Source organism: Grampus griseus (assembly GCF_964374135.1).
Source record: "Grampus griseus genome assembly, chromosome: 4".
In the NCBI taxonomy this organism is placed as follows: domain Eukaryota; kingdom Metazoa; phylum Chordata; class Mammalia; order Artiodactyla; family Delphinidae; genus Grampus; species Grampus griseus.
Genome location: NC_138997.1, coordinates 30,291,544 through 30,309,803, shown reverse-complemented (window position 1 = coordinate 30,309,803; position 18,260 = coordinate 30,291,544). Strand labels below are relative to the sequence as shown.

The following is an 18,260-nucleotide window of genomic DNA, read 5'->3' as shown; positions in this document are numbered from 1 at the left end:
TAATTTATCTTGTCGTCCTACTGTGTGGTGAGCGCTGAATTGCCTATTGATCATTTCTCCTTGGCATTTACAAAACTCTAATATAGGTCTATCTTAGCATTCACCACAAAGTCTGGCACACAGTAGGCATCAGTGAACAGATGGACAGGTAAGTGGATGAATAGGGTACTGTCACAATACTCAGGAAAGTCCTGGGAGAAGCAGTGTTCCTGATAAAGCATCCCTGTTTCCAAAGGTCAGATACATAAACCACCCTTTTGACAGCCCAGCAAATCACAGGGTGGTACCTGTGTCCTTGAGCTCCGGGGGAGAAGCCTGGGGTTTCCGCCTTAAGCTCACCATGTGCCGTGACCAGCCTCAGGTCACTTGGTCTCTCTGACTCTTGTTTTCTGAACTGGTTTCTTTAGGACATTAAATATCTGCATTCTGGTTTCATCTCTTAAACCCGTCTGATAATCCCCTCCCAACAGGTAACCTGTATGACTGTTTCTTCCTCTGGCCTCATGAAAAGTATCATGTCCCACCTGAAACTTCAGCCTAGTGAGCTAACCTTTCCTCCCTATCTTGTGTCAGACTCCCTTGATTTCTGACCTCATTTGTAAGGATTATGGAATGGACATAATGGAAGCTGAGATCACAGCATTAGGATTTTGAAAACTGAGAGATTCTAGTAGCGGAAGCACAGCAAGTTCTTCTCTGAGTCAGTGTATCCAGGGTTAATTATGAGAACAGTCAAGGTTATATGCAGGTACGTTTTTCTGGTAGATAATCCCAGGTGTTTTCTTTGGGGGCATCTCTTCCTAAACCTTGCTTTGCTGGACTTGGAACGCAAACGAATTGTTGTCATTGGCTTGATAGGCAGCGCAGAGTCGAGGCTGTTGGCTAACAGCAGGTTGTGCGGTTCACAGCAGACCACTTTCTAATCCATCTTCCCAGCACCCCCTGCTGCCGGTACCATCCATCACCCCATTTTCCCGGTGAGGAAACATCACCTCTGTGGTTGAGTGGTTGAGTGTAAGACACTGAGTGACTTCATCAGGCCTGTGAGGGAGCTGACTGCAGGGCCCATACTCTACTTGCAAGCGCTTCTGCCTGCTGGCACATACAATGTGCCACAAGGCCAAGTGGAAATAATGTTTCAAGTTCATTGCTGTTTTCACTCACCTAACAGAGAAAACAGAATGTTTACTTTTGTGGATATTAATGCTTTCTCCAGCCCCACTGATGCTTCATGAAACGGAGCCATAGAAATCAGTCTATTTAAAACTTTTGCCCACCCCTCTAGGTTTTTAAGATACCAGCCTGCCTATAAATAAACATAAAAAGTGCTGTCTACTGAATTTAGTGAAAATCAGTCAACTCCAATGAAAAGCAGAGATTTTATTCATTTTCCAAGTAGAAAATTTAAGTCAGAGGAAAGAAATGTAAGCTCTTCTCTGCAGTTTTATTTATTTTGTTTCTTAGACTTTCTGCCTTAGGTACTTGGCCCCTTCTGACGGAATCATTGAGAAGGGCCTCCACATAGTGCATGGGGTTTGTAGGTTGTGTGGGATGATTTTGCCCAGTTCCTTGTGTCATGCACTTGGTAAGAATGCATCTGAGCTCACAGGGTGGCTGGCTGTGTATGAATTCAGTGGACAGATTTCAGTGTCATCTGTCGTGGGAGGTTTAGTGGAGGAATGACATAGCAGCCTCAATTCAGTGTTTCTTGAGAGCCCACTGTACTCACCACAGTGCCCTATGCTGTTGTCAGATGTAAGAGCTTTATCTTTTCTGTGTTGTGTTTAATTCTCCTGAGGAGCCCTGCAGGCCAGTGGGTTAACACACTAAGAGACAGACACTCTTTTTTTTTTTTTCCTGACACATAGTTGATTTACAATGTTGTGTTAATTTCTGCTGTACAGCAAACTGACTCCGTTATACACGTATGTACATTCTTTTTTATATTCTTTTCCATTATGGTTCATCCCAGGACATTGAATATAGCTCCCTGTGCTATACAGTAGGCCCTTGTTATCCATCCAGTCTGTATGTAATAGTTGGCATCTGCTAATCCCAAACTCCAATTCCGTCCCTCCCCCACTCCCCCCTCCCCCTTGGCAACACAAGTCGAGACAGACACTCTTTCTTTTTTTTTCAAGATTTTTTTTTTTTGATATGGACCATCTTTAAAGTCTTTATTGAATTTGTTACAATATTGCCTCTGCTTTATGTTTTGGATTTTTGGCCCCGAGGCATGTGGGATCTTAGCTCCCTGACCAGGGATTCAACCTGCACCCCCCTGCATTGGAAGGCAAAGTCCTAACCACTGGACTGCTAGGAAGTCCTGAGACAGACACTCTTGAGTCCAGATCTCACCTCTGGCATTGAGGAGCTGGGAGGACTCTGAGAAGTTACCTGAAGCTGTTCCCTGCCCAGAGGAAAGAGGAGGGGAACGAGTCACTTCCCCAAAAGGTGACAGGCACAGCAGCGTCTTCACGGAATCTAAAAAGTCTACATACAGCTGACCAGACTCCCAAGAACATGCTGCCAGGGTGCAAGAGCACCAGACAGCTGCTAGCACATCAGGAGCCACGCAGGGCAGAATTTTAGGAGAAATCCAGCATGGCTTCTGTGAGACTGGAGGGAGATGTGATTACCCTCCGAGTCAGTGACTTCTGCTATGTGTCTGTCCGTCTTTGTGTGCAGCCTCAAGATATGTGGTCTTATTCGAACAAATTCATTTGCCCAGCTGGTTATTCCCCATTTAAAGTCATAATCTTTTGTTTCTGACATCATGGAAAGAGTAAGATGTCTCCGAGGAACAAAGAAACAGAAAGGATATCATGATGGTTGGCTGTCGAATGGATTGTTTTCCAAGAGTTTTGCTCTGGGTCTCTCGTTACCTTGAAATGGCCTGGTTTTCTGTCTGGATGAATTGCCTATAAAATAATTTCCCGTGATAGATATCTGTCTATCCCATAGGTAATACTGCTTTAAAGCTAATAGTTAGAAAAGCAACTGAACCTTATGGACTGCTTTTAACCGCCCAGACTTATTGAGTAGCAGAGGACTCACCGTGTAACCACAGCTGAAGGAAAATCCATTTGGTCAACACCATCGCTCACCATATTTCAGCTTCATGCACTTTACAAAATCGATTTTACTGTTCATTTTATAAAATTGCCCCCAGTGCTCGTCAGCTTAAGGGTGCTTTCACGGTTAGTCTGTGCACCGAAAAAATAACCCATGTTTTTATTCTGGTCAAGTCGAATCAAAAGGTGCGTCTTCTAACTTGACTCCCGCAAAACCCACAGTTCATTCACTTCAGGTGCAAATGGCAAGGGGCTTTCTGAGGTGAGTCCCCTCTGGGCCCAGGCACCTGCCCACTGGGGGGTGCAGTCCTGAGCGCCAGCCTTGGGGACTCTCAGGGACTCTGTCCCCAGCCCATCCCGAAGCCTCATTTCCTGTCTATACAGTAGACAGGTTTCCTTTTGGGGACAGTTAACGGAAAGCTTCAGCTGAGTAACACAGGTTTCGTCCGTGTTGGGACCATTTTGACAGCAGTGGTTTTAGGCTCACTGAAGTGTGATTACCATCAGAATTGATTTCTTGACAACATCCTCTTTGTGTCCGATTCTCGCAATCTTTGGTTATGCCTGTCTGCTGTCAACTTTTATTACCTGAATTATTTGGATTTTGATTGTCCAAGGGAAAGTCCTCCTCTCAAATTGGTTTCTCTCAACGTCTCTCCTGGAGTGAATGCATCACAGAGAATGTAGACTCATTTCCGTGCGTCTAAGCCGGGGGTCAGTGAGAACGCTCCCGGAGTCCAGCTCAGAGGTGTGTGCTTCCCGGCTTTGCTGGGAACAGAGCACAAGTGAAATGGATGGAACCGGAGTTTCGCTCAGATTTCAGGGGCTCCCAAGCTCTCTGGGAACGTGACCCAGAGGTGGAAATTGTGGGGACCAGAATAGGACTGTAGACCCATCTAACCATGTATTCCTTGAGTCAGGCTAAAGAGCATACCCTTGGTGTTTTGAGTCAGTTTCAGAGCTGCTTGAAAGTGGCAGTGATGGTTCAGGATTCCAGCTTCCTCCGCACACTCGGTGGAGAGCGGTGTTTTCTGTGCCAGCCTCACACCACCAATTAACTACCTTTTGTTTTCCCCACTGATGAATCCTCTGGATGAGTCTTTTTTTTCCCCTTCTCTCTCACTGAAGGATTTCCACAGCCCCTCCTTGTTTCCGTGAAAAGCAGAGGGAGGCCGTTCACAGCAGAGACCCCCCCTCCCGCCCCACTGCAAGTCCCAGTCCCTCCCATGGCCGCCCCTCGTAGGGGCCTCCTATCACCTCATTTCCATTTCCACCCCAACACTAGCAGTGATGTTATCTTCAGGGCCATGTTTCACAAAGTTTTGGGTCCGAGTTCTTTTTTTCTCTCACCTTGTAAGAAGGATTAGACTCACAGGAGTGATGTGGAAGCACAGAGCTCCCGTCGACGTGCAGATGCCGGGCCCTCTTCCCGTGGCGTGGCCCCTGTGGGTGCCTCCCTTCTTAGGGCTACTCCTCCTGGCTCCTGTGAGTGCAGCCCAGGCGGAGCTGTTGTCACTCAGTTGCGGGTACGGGGTCCCCCGAGCTGTCAGCCACTCCCCCCCACAGCACGACCTGCCCAGTTAGGTATAACCTCGTGCGTGAGTCACCCGCATCGGAGGAGCCAGAGTGCGAGGAAATACCATGTGCTTGACGCCGAAACTATGTGAGTGACAACAGGGTTTGTTTTGCAGTGACAGGGATGCTGCAGAATCAGGCAGCACCCACGCAGGTGCGCTCCCTGACTTCTCTGGGGAGGGGTGTGGAGGGACGCAGGAGAGAGGCTCCGGGGGTGTTCCGGCCACCCTCCTGTCCCCCCGGAAGCGCTGTATGGGGGGTGCCACCGTTCCTCTCCCTACCCCCCCCCCCCGACCTGGTGTGTGTCAGCCGCGGCGGAGAGCACCACGTGGTCTAGGTGTAACCTGGCAATGGCAGCACCTGAACTCACCATTTTCTCCTCCTAATTTCTAAGCTAATTGCTGAGGGCCTTTGCTACATTTTTAATATGTTAAGAACCTTTCAACAGCTGGCAGCTCTCAAAATCATGCAAGTGGTGGGGAAGTGCATTCTTTGGATGGGCAAGTTGCCTCGTGTTGTGCCCAGCCCTGGCGGGTGCTCAGTTTCAGTCCCCAGGAAGGCGGGGATGTGACTGTCCTTTGTCAGCGGCAGCGGAACCCAGAGGGTGAGAGCACAGGCTGCAGAGTCCCAGCTGTACTGTTTTCTCACCGTGGGACCTCAAGCAAGTCAGTGCTCAGAGCGTCCCCACCTGTAAAAGAGAATTCCACTAGTGCCTCGCCCACAGAGTCGTCGTTGGCACTGGATGAGTTAATGTAGAGAAAGCACCCATTATTGTTGCTGTTGAAACTACTATTAACATCATTAGCAGCAGCAGTAGCCACGTGCCGTCCCCACCCTTCCCCCCGCAGGGCTGCCCGCTGATCCCCGTGTAGCAGGTATTCAGGCAATAAAGCCAGGGTCCCCGTAGCTGACGGGTCACTCCCTGCCACATAACCAGCTGTCCCATAACGTGTGCTCTGTGGCCTTTTTCTTCTCTGAGTCTGCCACCGGGCAGCTGTCTCTATCGGGTTTCATTCGCCTTCTAAATATAGTCCAGCCTCATCCTGCCTATCATCAGATTCCCAGCGTGTGTGACTTAGGACAGGAATGGCAGTTGAGAAATCAGCCTTCCTCCTCTTGCAGCAAGATAGTCTTCTGGCATTTGGTCATCTCTGAAGGTAGGCTGGAAAAGTCGGCTGCGGGGCACCTGGCTTTAGGGCCCGATGCAAGTGTGGGTAAGGTTCCTTCCCAAAGCAGCAGGGAAGGGAAGGTGACCCCTCTGCCTTGCCTCACCCCAGCAGTGACCAGCGGACAGACCCACTGGCAGTGGAGGGTTCGTGTCTGCATCCAAGAGGCTGGCCTGGCATTGGCTTTGGGTGTCATGGGATGCTTTGGGAAATTTGATTAAAATGTGAAAAGGATGCTTCCCAGTTAGTCGCAGAGCTGTAAAGAGTGTCTGGTGTTACACAAAAGCCAGGACCAATTGTCCATGCCACTTGGGCTATCTCTCTCTTTTTTTTTTTTTTTTTTTTTTTTTTGCGGTACGCGGGCCTCTCACTGTTGTGGCCTCTCCCGTTGCGGAGCACAGGCTCTGGACGCGCAGGCTCAGTGGCCATGGCTCACGGGCCCAGCCACTCCGCGGCATGTGGGATCTTCCCGGACCGGGGCACGAACCCGTGTCCCCTGCATCGGCAGGTGGACTCTCAACCACTGTGCCACCAGGGAAGCCCCGGGCTATCTCTTGAAGGAACAGTTTGAGACATAGTCGGCCGGGAGACTTGACGCCCTGTGTAGCTGAAGGTTCAGCTCTGTCTGATGTGGGATAGATTAGTGCTGGCTTGTTGCCTCTGAGAAGGACATTAAGGGTTCCCTAATGCAGTGGCCTTTTTGCGTTGCTCTTTGTTTTTTTTTTTTTGCCTGCACCACGTGGCTTGTGGGATCTTAGTTCCTCGACTAGGGATTGAACCCGTGCCCTTGTCAGTGAAAGTGCAGAGTCCTAACCACTGGACTGGCTGGGAATTCCCCTGCGTTGCTCATAATATGGTTTTCATGTAAGGGAATTAACTGGTCCATTGTTTTCCCAAGAAAACCAGATGGCTGCGCGGCCATGTTCACAGGGGCTCCTGAGATCTGGGCCAAGCATTTGCCAATCTCACAGAAAAACGAAGAAGGCCTTACCTAGAATGCTGTGTTTTTCTCTTGGTAAGCGGGCTTCTGATGTAAAGAGCCCGAGCGGGCAGCCCATGTGTGACTTTGCATCCATCTGCCATTCTCCGGGTGGGGACAGCTCGGCCTCCTGCAGCCCTGCTGCCTACAACTCGCCCTGTCACGATCGCAGACTTTCCCATCCATTGCAGATTGTGTACTGAACCCACATATCCCCCAGTGAAGCACAGCCCCAGCTCAGAGAGGCTGCCTCCCAGCACTGACACGAAAAGACAAACAGAAATCTGACTTGCCATGTTATCCGTCCAACAACAAAACCACCCAAGGGTAGAGGAATAGATATTCATCACGTCCCAGCAACTCAGCCAGGCCTGTGAGTTCAGTATTTCTAGGTGGACTTAGAATACCTTTCCTCGGCAAAGCAGAGTCCTCCTGACAGCTCTTTTCACCAGCAGGCCAGCCTCTCTGGGTTAGAACAAAGGGAATCCCACTTATGTGATTTGGGCCGGTAGCCGGTTTTCTCCCTCTCCAGTGGTTTGTGTGCCATTGTGGAAATTTGAATACTTTTCCATAAGTTAAACAGAACTTTCTCTTCATGCTGCCTGAATTTGCCTTTATCTGTAGTCAAGCTTTGGCTGCTGAGGTGGCCTTTGCCCAGGTTTAGCATGAGCAGAATAATACCATCAGCTTGAAAAGAGATTCAGGAGATGATTATGGGATGATTCAGTAGGCTTGTCACCAGAGAATGCAACTGTTATAAAGGGCACGCAGTTCGTTTTTGTTTTCGTTTTTTTACGGAATTTCTATTTTAGCAGCTGTGTGCCTGTGTGTTTATTACAGCATCTACAATCACGAAACATTGAGAGCACTTTTGTTAGTGTGCCTCGCTTCTTCCTAGTATCGTATTTTTCCAGAATGTTCTTTTGGTTAATGAAGTTTCTCTGAAAGGAGCGAGGGTGAGAGCCTTACCTGCAATATAAAGTTAAAAAGGAATATTTTAAGGAAAGCGTGGTTTGATTTGAATTTCAGCAGGTAGGGGAAACCTACTGTTTAAAATGCATTTGGAACCTTCAGCCTCTCAGATGTGGGTGGAACATGTTTTTATTTTCTTCATTGAGAAACAAGGGCTGGGCTTAGCCACATTTCTTGGTTTTGCCAAATCCGTCTGAGCAGGCAATGTACTGTATAATTCAGTGAGTGCCTTGGGGATTACTCTTAGGCATAATTGTGGCAATTCCGATATTTAAAGGTGAACATGGTATGATAAAGGGTGAGCATTCACATGTGATTTTTTTTAAGAAAACACAAGGCGATGGGAGACGCTGATTCACCCATCGATGCTAACCAGGCAGCTGCCGTGACCCAGCACTGACATAGCTCTAGTCCCAGAGAGAACGGGCAGCGTGGCCCCTGACTCACAGAGTTGGCAGTCCGGAGGGGGAGGGAGAGTAGGGGCTTCTTCAAGCACGTCTCCTTGATGAGCCAACCCAGGTGATTGTTTTCACAGAGCGCAGTGAGAGCCAGGATCAGCTGGGCTCAGAGGCCTGGCACTACCCTCCACCCATCACGTGGTCTAAGTGGGTCACGTGCCTGTGTTCTTACTCATTTTGAAAACATGTGAAAACCACTTCTGTCCGCTCTGGGGATGATGTGAAGATGAGTACAGTTACGATCCACGTTTGATTTTTCAGAAGTAGAATGTTCTGTTTGTTCCTTCTTGGTCTGCTGCTTTTCTTACCTTCTTTTTCTAGCCATCGCTAGGACTTACAGGAGCAGACAGGCCTGGAAAGAGACAGGACGGTAAACTCAGGCTAGACATGCTGCTCAGGGATAAACGTTGTAGGGTAGGGTACCCATGGCTGACACTGAGAGGGCGAATGCGTTTAGGGGATGTCAGGTTTCATCGTCCTCTGGTCCACAAAGTCCAGGCTGTCTGCAGTATGTTCCTTCCTTCGACAGACTGCTGTATAAATGCATGCTGACAGTAGTAGAAGTAGTAGAATACTTGCTGTTTACTGAAAGGGATCAGAATTTTCTGGTGACATCCTTGTTTGGGGAAGTACCAGTAGATGTCTCAGGGATGCAGAGGGTGACAGTTTCAGAATACTGATCTTTCATTTTTTGGAGGCTTTATATCATTTTCTTTTTCTTTACAGAATGAAGTTGGCCTACTGGAGTTCTTCCAAAATGTGATAAAAGAAACTAGGGCAGAGCCAAAAAAAGTGACTAGTTGGGTCCTCAACACTTTTCTGGGCTTTTTAAAGCAACAGAACCTTGCCGTCAGTGAGAGGTGAGTGGGGTCTGGGGGCGCATTTTCCTTTCTGGTGAACTCTGTGTCCAGAAGCAGTTGACACAGGGCAGGGCTGGTGTTCTGCCCTCCTTCTTCCCCCTCAGGATCTCCTGACGAGACACAGACATCCCCTGTGAATGTCAGAGTCTAAAGCTGTCCGCCATCCCCTTCACATCTGAAAGCTCATTTATTCCGATCTCTGACCGTCCACGCTGTCCTTTGTACTGTGCTGGGCTGGGGACCTACAGATGAGTAAATGAGGAGTGTCCTACCTGCAGGGCATCCAGGCTGTAAGAAAGCAGACAGTCGGCTCAGTACGATCCCGTTACACCGCAGGTGTGTTCAGGCCACCATGAATGCACAGGAAGGGGACCTGCACCGAGGCTGGGGCGTCCACCAAGCTTTCCCTCAGGAGGGAGAGCGAGTTTCCCTCAGAGACCAAGCCCTGAGGAGTTGCCAAGTGGAGGGAGGGTTCCGAGCATTCTGGACCGTAGATGCAATTGTGCGACACTCAGAGACAAGAGGCGTGGTGGGCTCAGGAGGCCCAGAAGCTCCAGGGTGCTCGGGAGGGAGCAGGGGAGCTGCAGGGATGGGCAAGGCCACCCGGGAGGCTTCACACGCCTTTGTCGGCAGCTGTCAAAGGCCTGAGAGCACACGCTCACTCCAGGTCCCCTCTGGGGGGATGGGATGGAAGATGGAGCCGAGGTGGGAAGCCCAGTTGGGTACCTCTTACAGGAGCGCCCGTGCGAAACGCCCTGTGCCTGGGCCCGAGTGCGGTGGACCAAGGTGCGGATAGTGTTCTCAACTCCACATGACTCCACCTCCCTCACGCGGGCTTGGGGCGAGATGGAGTGGAGCCTTTCAACCTGGTGGGAGGTAAAGGAAGAGGGACAGGTGGGGAGGATGCCATGTTCCTGTTGGACATGCAGGGTTTGAGTTGCCTGTGGGACAGATGTCCCCCTCGTGGGGTGACTGATAGGCAGTCAGATACATGGGCCTACATCTGCTGGGAGGCATCTGGGAGTGTAAATCCGAGAGTTCTCACTTGTTCAAAACTCAGCACCTGTTAATTGAGACTCTGCCCTATGCTAAGTTCTGTGCTGAGCGTGGGGAAAGCCGGTTCACGAGGCAGACGCGGTCCCCGTGGTCCTTACAAAGCAGCGAGTTGGGTGCCCTGAGAAGGGGGAGAGGAGAGCTGAGCTCCCTGCTGAGTGAAGGGTGAACGGGGCCCAGCAGGCCAAGTCCAGCACACGCTCCAGGCGTGGAGAGCAGCGTGTGCACGTGGCTCGAGGGGAGCCCGAGCGTGGCATCTCGGGGAAGGCAGGGCACGGCCCAGTATAAGCGGATCGTGGACTCAGCAATGTGTAGATGGTACTGGAAGCCATTGGAGCAGGTGAGAGCTGTGGGGAGGATACCGTGTGACCAGGCCTGAGACTCCCTGGACTACCCAAGGAGCATGGGCAGGGAAGGAGGGACAGAACCAGGACCATGGGTGTCATAGGAGCCAGAGAAAAGGAGAGTGTGAGGAAGGAGAGAACGGGCAGCAGGTTTAAATGTGGGTGTTCATCAGGGACACACAGGCAGGTGGCGCCCCGCGGGAGGCCGAGCTGTTCTTGGGGAGCGTCGTTGCTGCAGCAGCGCCCACGGCCATATGGGGAAGCAGAGCCGGGGAGACAGGCGTGTGCTGACTGATACGTGAGTCCAAAGAGTCGTCTGTTCGGAGAAGTTACCCCTGTGCGATGCTGGCTTCATGTTCGGCCTCTTGCTCGCAGTGTGTTTGCACAGGTACCAGTGTGGCCATGTGGCTCTGTTTCACCTCCTCACGTGGCTTCTTACAGCCGTGACCTTGGATGAGTCACCCTCAGTGCCGTCACTGTAAATGACAGTGATAGTGCCTGCCTCCGAGAGTTTTTGAGAGGAAAACACACGGCGCCCGTGGGCCCTTAGTGTCCATTTCCTTCTCTATTCCGTGATGGTATGTGAGGTACCAAAACGATGTCCCCCCCTTCCCGCCCCGATCCCCAAACTCCCATGGCATCTGTTGCCTGTTTCTTTCCTTCTTGTCCTCCCCGGTTTGACCTCTCTACTCAGAAACTTCAGTCTTCACACTGAAAAGCCCGGGCCCATTCAGGCAGAGTTGATGGAGGAGGTATAGCTGTACCAGAGCCTGAATGGCTCTGGAGAGGTCTTGGTGAAGGAGGGGCCAGGAGACATCTGTGAGGAACCAGGGCGTGGGGATGGCGAAGAAGCAGCAGCTTTGGGGAGCAGGGGGAGCATAGCTGGGAGGAGCAGAGGGTGGAAAATGGCAGAAAAGTACAGTTGACCATATGATTGGGGTCGAGCCGGAACATGGAGGGTGTGGAAAGTCGCGGGAGTTGAGCCGTGAATCCAGCACTGGCTGTAGAGCACCCTCTGTGCGGAGCTCGTGGAGAGCCAAGCAGGACGCTGGCCCGGCCCTTAAGAAGCTGTGTCCTGGGGAGGACTGGACTTGTGCACTAATGCTTTTACCTCAAGGCAGAATGGAGTGCTTCTTGTTTAGAACTAGTCAGTGCGGTGCAAGCAGAGAGGGACGAGACCACGTTCACCTGAAAGGCTCCGGGAAGGAGTGGTTGGAGCTTTGGGAGGAGATCTAACTCTTAGCTTTAAAAAGCGTTTTCCATGTTGCTGACTGATTGCTAGAGTCACTGAATTTCAGTCTCAGCAGAGACCTGAGCTACCTCTGGTTCAGCTCTTTCATTTAGCAGAGGAGGAAATCCAGGCCCCTAGAGGTAAGGTGCACAACTGCTCAAACCGGAAGCCAGCCCCCTGGCTTCCAGACCAGTTTCTCTATATGTTGATCTGTGACGTGAGGGGTTTGCTAACAACCATTTTAGGAGCTTCTACAGGAGCTGAGATTGATAAATTAGACTGTCAGGGGAACTTGGAGCCTCTGGTATTTATCCAAACAATTCGTAAGCACTAGAGTCTTAAGAACTCCAAGGGGGGGCTTCACCTGGTAGCGCAGTGGTTAAGAATCCGCCTGCCAATGCAAGGGACACAGGTTCGAGCCCAGGTCCGGGAAGATCCCACATGCCGCGGAGCAACTAAGCCCGTGCGTCACAACTACTGAGCCTGCGCTCTAGAGCCCACGAGCCACAACTACTGAAGCCCGTGTGCCTAGAGCCTGTGCTCCGCAACAAGAGAAGCCACCGCAATGAGAAGCCCACGCACCACAACGAAGAGTAGCCCCTGCTCGCCACAACTAGAGAAAGCCCGTGCGCAGCAACTAAGACCCAACACAGCCAAAAATAAATAAATAAAATGAATAACTTTATCAAAAAAAGAAAAAAGAACTCCAAGGGCACCAAACTCTAAATAAAAGTGTGCTTGGTTGTTCCAAAGTCAAGGAAGGAGGAAGCTAAGCAACAGTTCTGTGCTAGAGTTTATGTAGAACAGGAACTGAACAGGAAGCAAGCTCTGTGTAGCAGCTCTCACAGTCTACACAGTTCAGACAACCACTGCCTGGGCTGCATATACCAGCCTCACCTTGGAGCAAACATTAACCAGTGAGCAACCTCGGCAGCTGGGCTAACGTTTCCAAAGCCTAGAAGGGCAGTAGCTGCAAAGCTAGCAGTAGTCTCATGATGACACCAGGCAAGGGACACTCCAGAGATCACGTTGGCAGGAAGTGATTTTGCAAGTGAGCGTTCATCTTTAAAGACCTCTCAGAAGACTGGTGTTTAAAGGGTCTGGCCAGAAAAGTGCTTGTTGAACTTGGCTTTTTCATTATTTTGAGCATATTGCTTTCTTGGTTAATAACTCATAGCTATTCATACCAGATTTGATTTAGTTAGGAAAGTGGAAGTTACTGATTCCCTGACCAAATATTTCCTGGTAATATCAGGCAGGTGCAGCTGTCCAGTTGTTCACTCCAGCCGAGGGCCTGAACTTGCGGGTCAGCTGCGGGCAGCAGCTCCTGAGGCACTAGGAAACCAGGGAAGGCCTTTGAGCTGAGAAGGGGCTGAGGCTCACAGGAGGATTAGTCCGGCAGCGTGAGATGCGGGGCAGCGTCCAAGAATGGGATGTAGGAGGTGGGAGCCTGTTAGAGGTCACAGCCGCGGGCCTGTTTGTATACAGCCTGTGAGCTAAGGATGATTATTACCTCGTATATTTAGAAACCAAAACAAAGAAGACTGCATGACCGAGACCAGGTGTGTCCCACGGAGCCTTAAATATTTGCTCTCTGGCGCTTCCCAGAAGTTTGCCGACCCCTGGCTTAGAACATGTGTGGGGAGACGGGAGCCCGGGCCACTCCTCGCCAGCGGGAAGAGGTGGAGGAGGGCAGTCAAGGAGGGAAAAGAGACTGGAGGCCCAGGGAGAAGGGGTTTTCTCAGGGGGTGCAGCAGGGTGGGAAGCTATTATGTTTGGTAATTAGTGAGGGGAGGTGATTTTAAAAGAACAGCATCTGCAGAGGGATAGGGTTGGGATCCAAACAACAAGGGCAGACAGTAGCCACTGATGCTCTTCATTGGTAAAAAATAATAATAATAAGGTCAGGCAGAATCAAGTGACTGCAAGACCACTTGGAGGCACTGTCAACACAGGGCAGATCTGAGCGCTCGTGAAGGTGTGGGGTTAAAGCCGCAGGAGGGAGGAACCCGGCGTCCGAGTAGGATGCGTAGCAGTGGCAGGTGATGCAGGCAAGAGCGTGGGTCCAGGGGGCTGTCTGATGGAAGAGGAGGAGGCGGGCACCCCAGAAGATTCTGAGCCTTCCATCAGTGGGTGACCTTATGATGCGGGAGGTGAGGGTCCGTGCTGAGAAGGGGCGTGGGAAGGAGACGCTCTAGAACAGCAGCTTGGGTGGGAGTGCCAGGCAGGGGCGCTGGGACGTTAGCGAGGTGAACAGAAGGATTGCTGAGCAGCCGCCTAGGTGTCCGTGTCTCCCTGTCTTTCTCCGCGAGCCTCTGTGTCCCATGAGCTTGGGCCTAAAATGAGCTCAGGGGTTGCGACAGGCGGCACATTTCACAGGAACGGGGGTGGCTGTGGAGGTGTCAGGGTGTCTGCTTCCAGAATCCAGGCTGGAGATAGAGTCGTGATCCCATAAGAGCTCTAGGGGATTGGGTGAAGTTGGAAGGCTTGAGAGATGCCATTTCCCCTCGTCTGCAGATGCGCCGGGCTGGGGATGGGAGACTAGCCTTCCACGTCGGGCTCTTCTTTAGTGGAGACACACCCACGGCCCAGAAACCAGCGTGATCTGACAGCAGCCAGTTGTGCTTCTGCTGCTGTTCTGTTCCAAATCGGCCGATTTATTTATTTAACCTGATGAGGGGGGCCTTTCAAGGCCAGGGTGACAGGTCCTGATCTTTGTCATCGTCTTACTGGAGGTGAGCCCTGGCACAGCTGGAATTAGTAGACACAGTGTCCCAGTTGGGGGGAAGGAGTCTGTGACACAGATACTGCTGACCTACTATGTGTCGAGCACAGTGGGTACAAAAGGGCGATTGAGAAATCCCAAGTCAGTGGAGGTATTTCATAGTGAATGAAGGTCATTGGATGAAAGGCGAAGTATTTTTAGTCATGCTGTACTCTATTTCTGTCCTTCTCTGTCTTCACATCCCTTTATCATCAGCTCACGTGGGAGTGGGGACCCTTTTGTTTGCAGGCTTGAGAAATCTAGTTCAACCTCAGTGCTTATTACAGGTTCTACACACAGTCTGCACTCTAATTGGCCTTTATGTTTACTAGGATCATAGAACATCCAAGAAACCCGAATTTATTTCGGGAATTCTTTGTTACTTGTCAATAGGGTGGGAAGTTAGAGAAAGGGTGTCTTGATTTCCCAGCCCTCTGCCCCTTGTCCTGCTGAGATTTAATCAGGGTGGTCCAGACACTCTGCAAACCTAATATCCTCTTGGAATGATCTTTTATCCATACTTCGGGATAAGCAGACACTTGCAGGACAGTGGGCTGCCTCTGTGTGTCAGCTGCCTCACGTGAACAGCCCTGTGAGGTTTCACTGCACCTGAGTCAGACCTGGTGCACTTGCACTCGGTTGGCCTGGAATTCCGGGAAATTGGAGTAGGGGCTGAGCGGTAGTTTCCTTTTTACTATCTAAGAGCTTAACAAAGAAATGAATAGTGAGTAATGGGAACTGAGACTTAAACAGAAGGTGTTTTCAAGTAGTGTTAAACGTTCCAGAAGCTTTCGTTTACACAGACACACTAACGTGCTATTTATAAGTCGTTCCAGTCTATTTAAAACTGGTCCCCTCATGACCTCAGACAGACAGCGTTTCATTAGCCTAGTTGCTGCATGTGTTTAAAAGTAGCAAAACTATGTATTTTAAAAGAAATAGTCTGTAATTCAGTCTTTTCCACTAATCCTAGGCACTCACCGCCCCCCTCACCCCAGAATGTCAATTAATGACACTTTACGCCTTTGGTTGCCTCTCGTCCTTTTATATCATGGGATCTTGGCAAATAAGTCCCTTCCTAGAAGTGTAGGCATAATGAATTCCAGGCCCTTCTGTGAGAAGCTGTTGCGAGCCTGCGGGAGAGAGCAGTTTGTGGATGCCCATGAGGATGGCTGACGACATGGCTGGTAGTCACTGCGTCCCTAAAAGACAAGTTCTTACGATTAAAAAGAATTTATATTTGCACAAAAACACTCGAAAACTGGCCTTGTTAGCTGTTTTGTTTGAAGTACTTTTTAGGCTGATCTTTCAGTCGAAAATATTTAATTACTGGGTTTTGGTTTTTTCTCTTCTCGTCATGGTTCATGAATTTTGCAGCCACCTCCTTTTTTTGACTAATTAAACTGAGCAGTTGTCTGTCACTACAACTTCTGCCAAACTGCGGTTATTGTTGGGTAGTAAAATAAAGAAAAACAACACTGGTCACAAAAATGTGTTCTGTCCTAAAGTACAAGATAACTAAATAACATAGAGCCTAACTGGCCTGTTACTTCTTTTCCTGGGTGTGGATTGAATTATTCAAACCTACAAAATCACGTGCTTTGATTTTAAATAACCATAAATGCATACACCGACAGAGTGAAATGTACATGTTTCTTCTCTCCTTTTTGGGGCTGCTAGTCCTGTCACACCCTCTGCCCTGGCTGAGCTGCTTGACCTGCTGGACAGGAAAGCCGTCTCTTCATCCGCAGCTAAACAGGTATGTCCCCACCTCCCAAAGGGTCCGACCACCCTGCCAGCCCCGTACATGTTTTATGTGAAAGTCAAATGCCATCACTAAGTGCATTTCATCTTTGAAGTATTAAATGCTTCTAAGGGCTATTTTTATACGGAGAGGTAGAAACATTTTATTTAGCAAATGAAATAAAGCCAGTACTATGTATGACGCAGGTAATTTGCTTCTCATCTTTGCTAACCAGACGGCGTAGTTGTTTGGCTTTGCCCGGAATGTTTCCCACACATTTGTTTATGTGAAAGGTGGGCCCTGAAGCTCCTGGGGGCTTCGGCCTGTGCGCTTCCCCCGTGCCCTGTGTGGCCGACACTGCTCCCTGGCCCTTTTCCTCCCTCGTCCGTCCTCTGCAGCCTCCCACCCAGTACCAGGGGCTCGTTTGTCTTGTCACGTGGTTGCCCCTGAAAGTCAGTCTTCCAGCAAGAAGGGTGAGGCCAGACAGACTGCCTCCCACTTAGTAGATCAAATTTAACAGACAGGCCCAGTGTGTGAAAACCCAGACAAATAGCATCGTCATCAAAGGCGGCCTTCCGCCTCATCTCCAGCCCCACCTGACAGTCTCAGGTGGGCGCAAGGTCCCTGGAACTCAGAAAACTCTTACAAATAAGCACCCGGAAAGATAAAGAACACCAAGGCGGCCGCCTGATCTCGACTTGAGATATCACAGCTGTCAGTTCTTCAGCCAGTAACTTAATGTTATTTTAATGGTGCCTTTGGCGTTTAATATTTATACATGTTCTCAGTAGTGGCAGGTTACATAGTGAGGCTTTGGAAAAGCGCTGCTTTTGGCTAATTACGAGGCACCATGGAGCATACACCCAGCTCTGTGCTGTGAAACTGGGGATAGGACCTAATAAAGGTTCTGTTTACCCACCACCAAGTGAGGCTGTCAAGTATAGGGACTGCGCCACATTTAGGAAAGGGTTTTGGTTGCCTGGATGTCAGAGGAATACAAATGTTTATGAGAGCGTTCAGCAGTAGCAGAATGATTAGATGGCCGGAGGGCAGAAAGAAACTGTATATACACATAAGAGCAAATGAATTGTTGCATTTCAAACCAAAGAGGAAAAAAACTTCCCCTTCCTACTCCTCCTGCCCCAGCAAAGAAAACCTAGTGCAGATAATATGTTAGGTTCAGAGGGGAGAAACTAGAACTGCGGGGGGATGCTGACAGCTGGGTTCAGACAGAGATAGAGACATTTTTGGATTCTGTTGGCTTCTAGCGTGTTTAAAGGAGGTGGGGTGAATCCTGGCTTCTGTAAGGCAATCACAGAACCAAAATAAGAGTCTGATTGTGTGTCCCATGAGGGCATCTCCCTTATGCACCATTGCCTTAGGGGATTTGCTTTTTAATTTTTCTACCTTGTTCTGTTTTTTTAAAAAATCACTGATTTTCTGGTGGGAAAAAAATGGTATTTGTTCATTGTAACAACTTAAGTAATGCTGAAAAATATAAAGATTTTCCAGTTCTACCACCTTGAAATAACTACCATTAATACTGGGTGAACGGGACTTCCCTGGCCATCCAGTGGTTAAGACTCCGCGCTTCCATTGCAGGGGGTGCAGGTTCAACCCCTGCTCGGGGAACTAAGATTCCACATGCTGCACGGCGTGGCCAAAAAATTTTAAAAATTAAAAAAAAAAATATTGGGTGAGCATCATCCCAGGCAGCTTCCTGTGCACACATACAGTTAGCAGGGTAGATTGTGGGCTGGGCAGACAGGAGGTTAGAAAAACAAGGCTTTTGAAAATAAGAGGTTTTAGTGTACTGTTTTTTAGTTTTATTTTTTAAGAAGCCTACAGTTCATTGGTTTTTAGTATAGTCACAAGGTTATAACCATCACCACTATCTAATTCCAGAACATCTTCATCACCGCAAAAACATAACCCTGCATCCAGTTAGCAGTTTCGCCCCATTAACCCCTTTTGCCCTAGGAAACTGCTAATCTACTGTCTGTCTCTATGGATTGGCTTCGTCTGGACATCTAAGATGAA

General features: G+C 49.6%; 1 protein-coding gene across 5 annotated transcripts in view; it reads left to right on the top strand.

Moving 5' to 3' along the window:
- GATB (glutamyl-tRNA amidotransferase subunit B) overlaps nucleotides 1-18,260 on the top strand; it is an 81,306-nt gene that overhangs the window by 50,525 nt on the left and 12,521 nt on the right. For all 5 annotated transcript variants that reach the window (XR_014296621.1, XR_014296622.1, XM_082652870.1 and 2 more), the window contains 2 exons: nucleotides 8,951-9,084; nucleotides 16,157-16,235. Coding sequence is in view for 3 of the 5 variants with exons in the window: in XM_082652870.1 (XP_082508996.1) it covers nucleotides 8,951-9,084; nucleotides 16,157-16,235 (213 nt within the window). In the remaining 2 variants the exon portion in view is untranslated. The remainder of the gene's footprint in view (nucleotides 1-8,950; nucleotides 9,085-16,156; nucleotides 16,236-18,260) is intronic.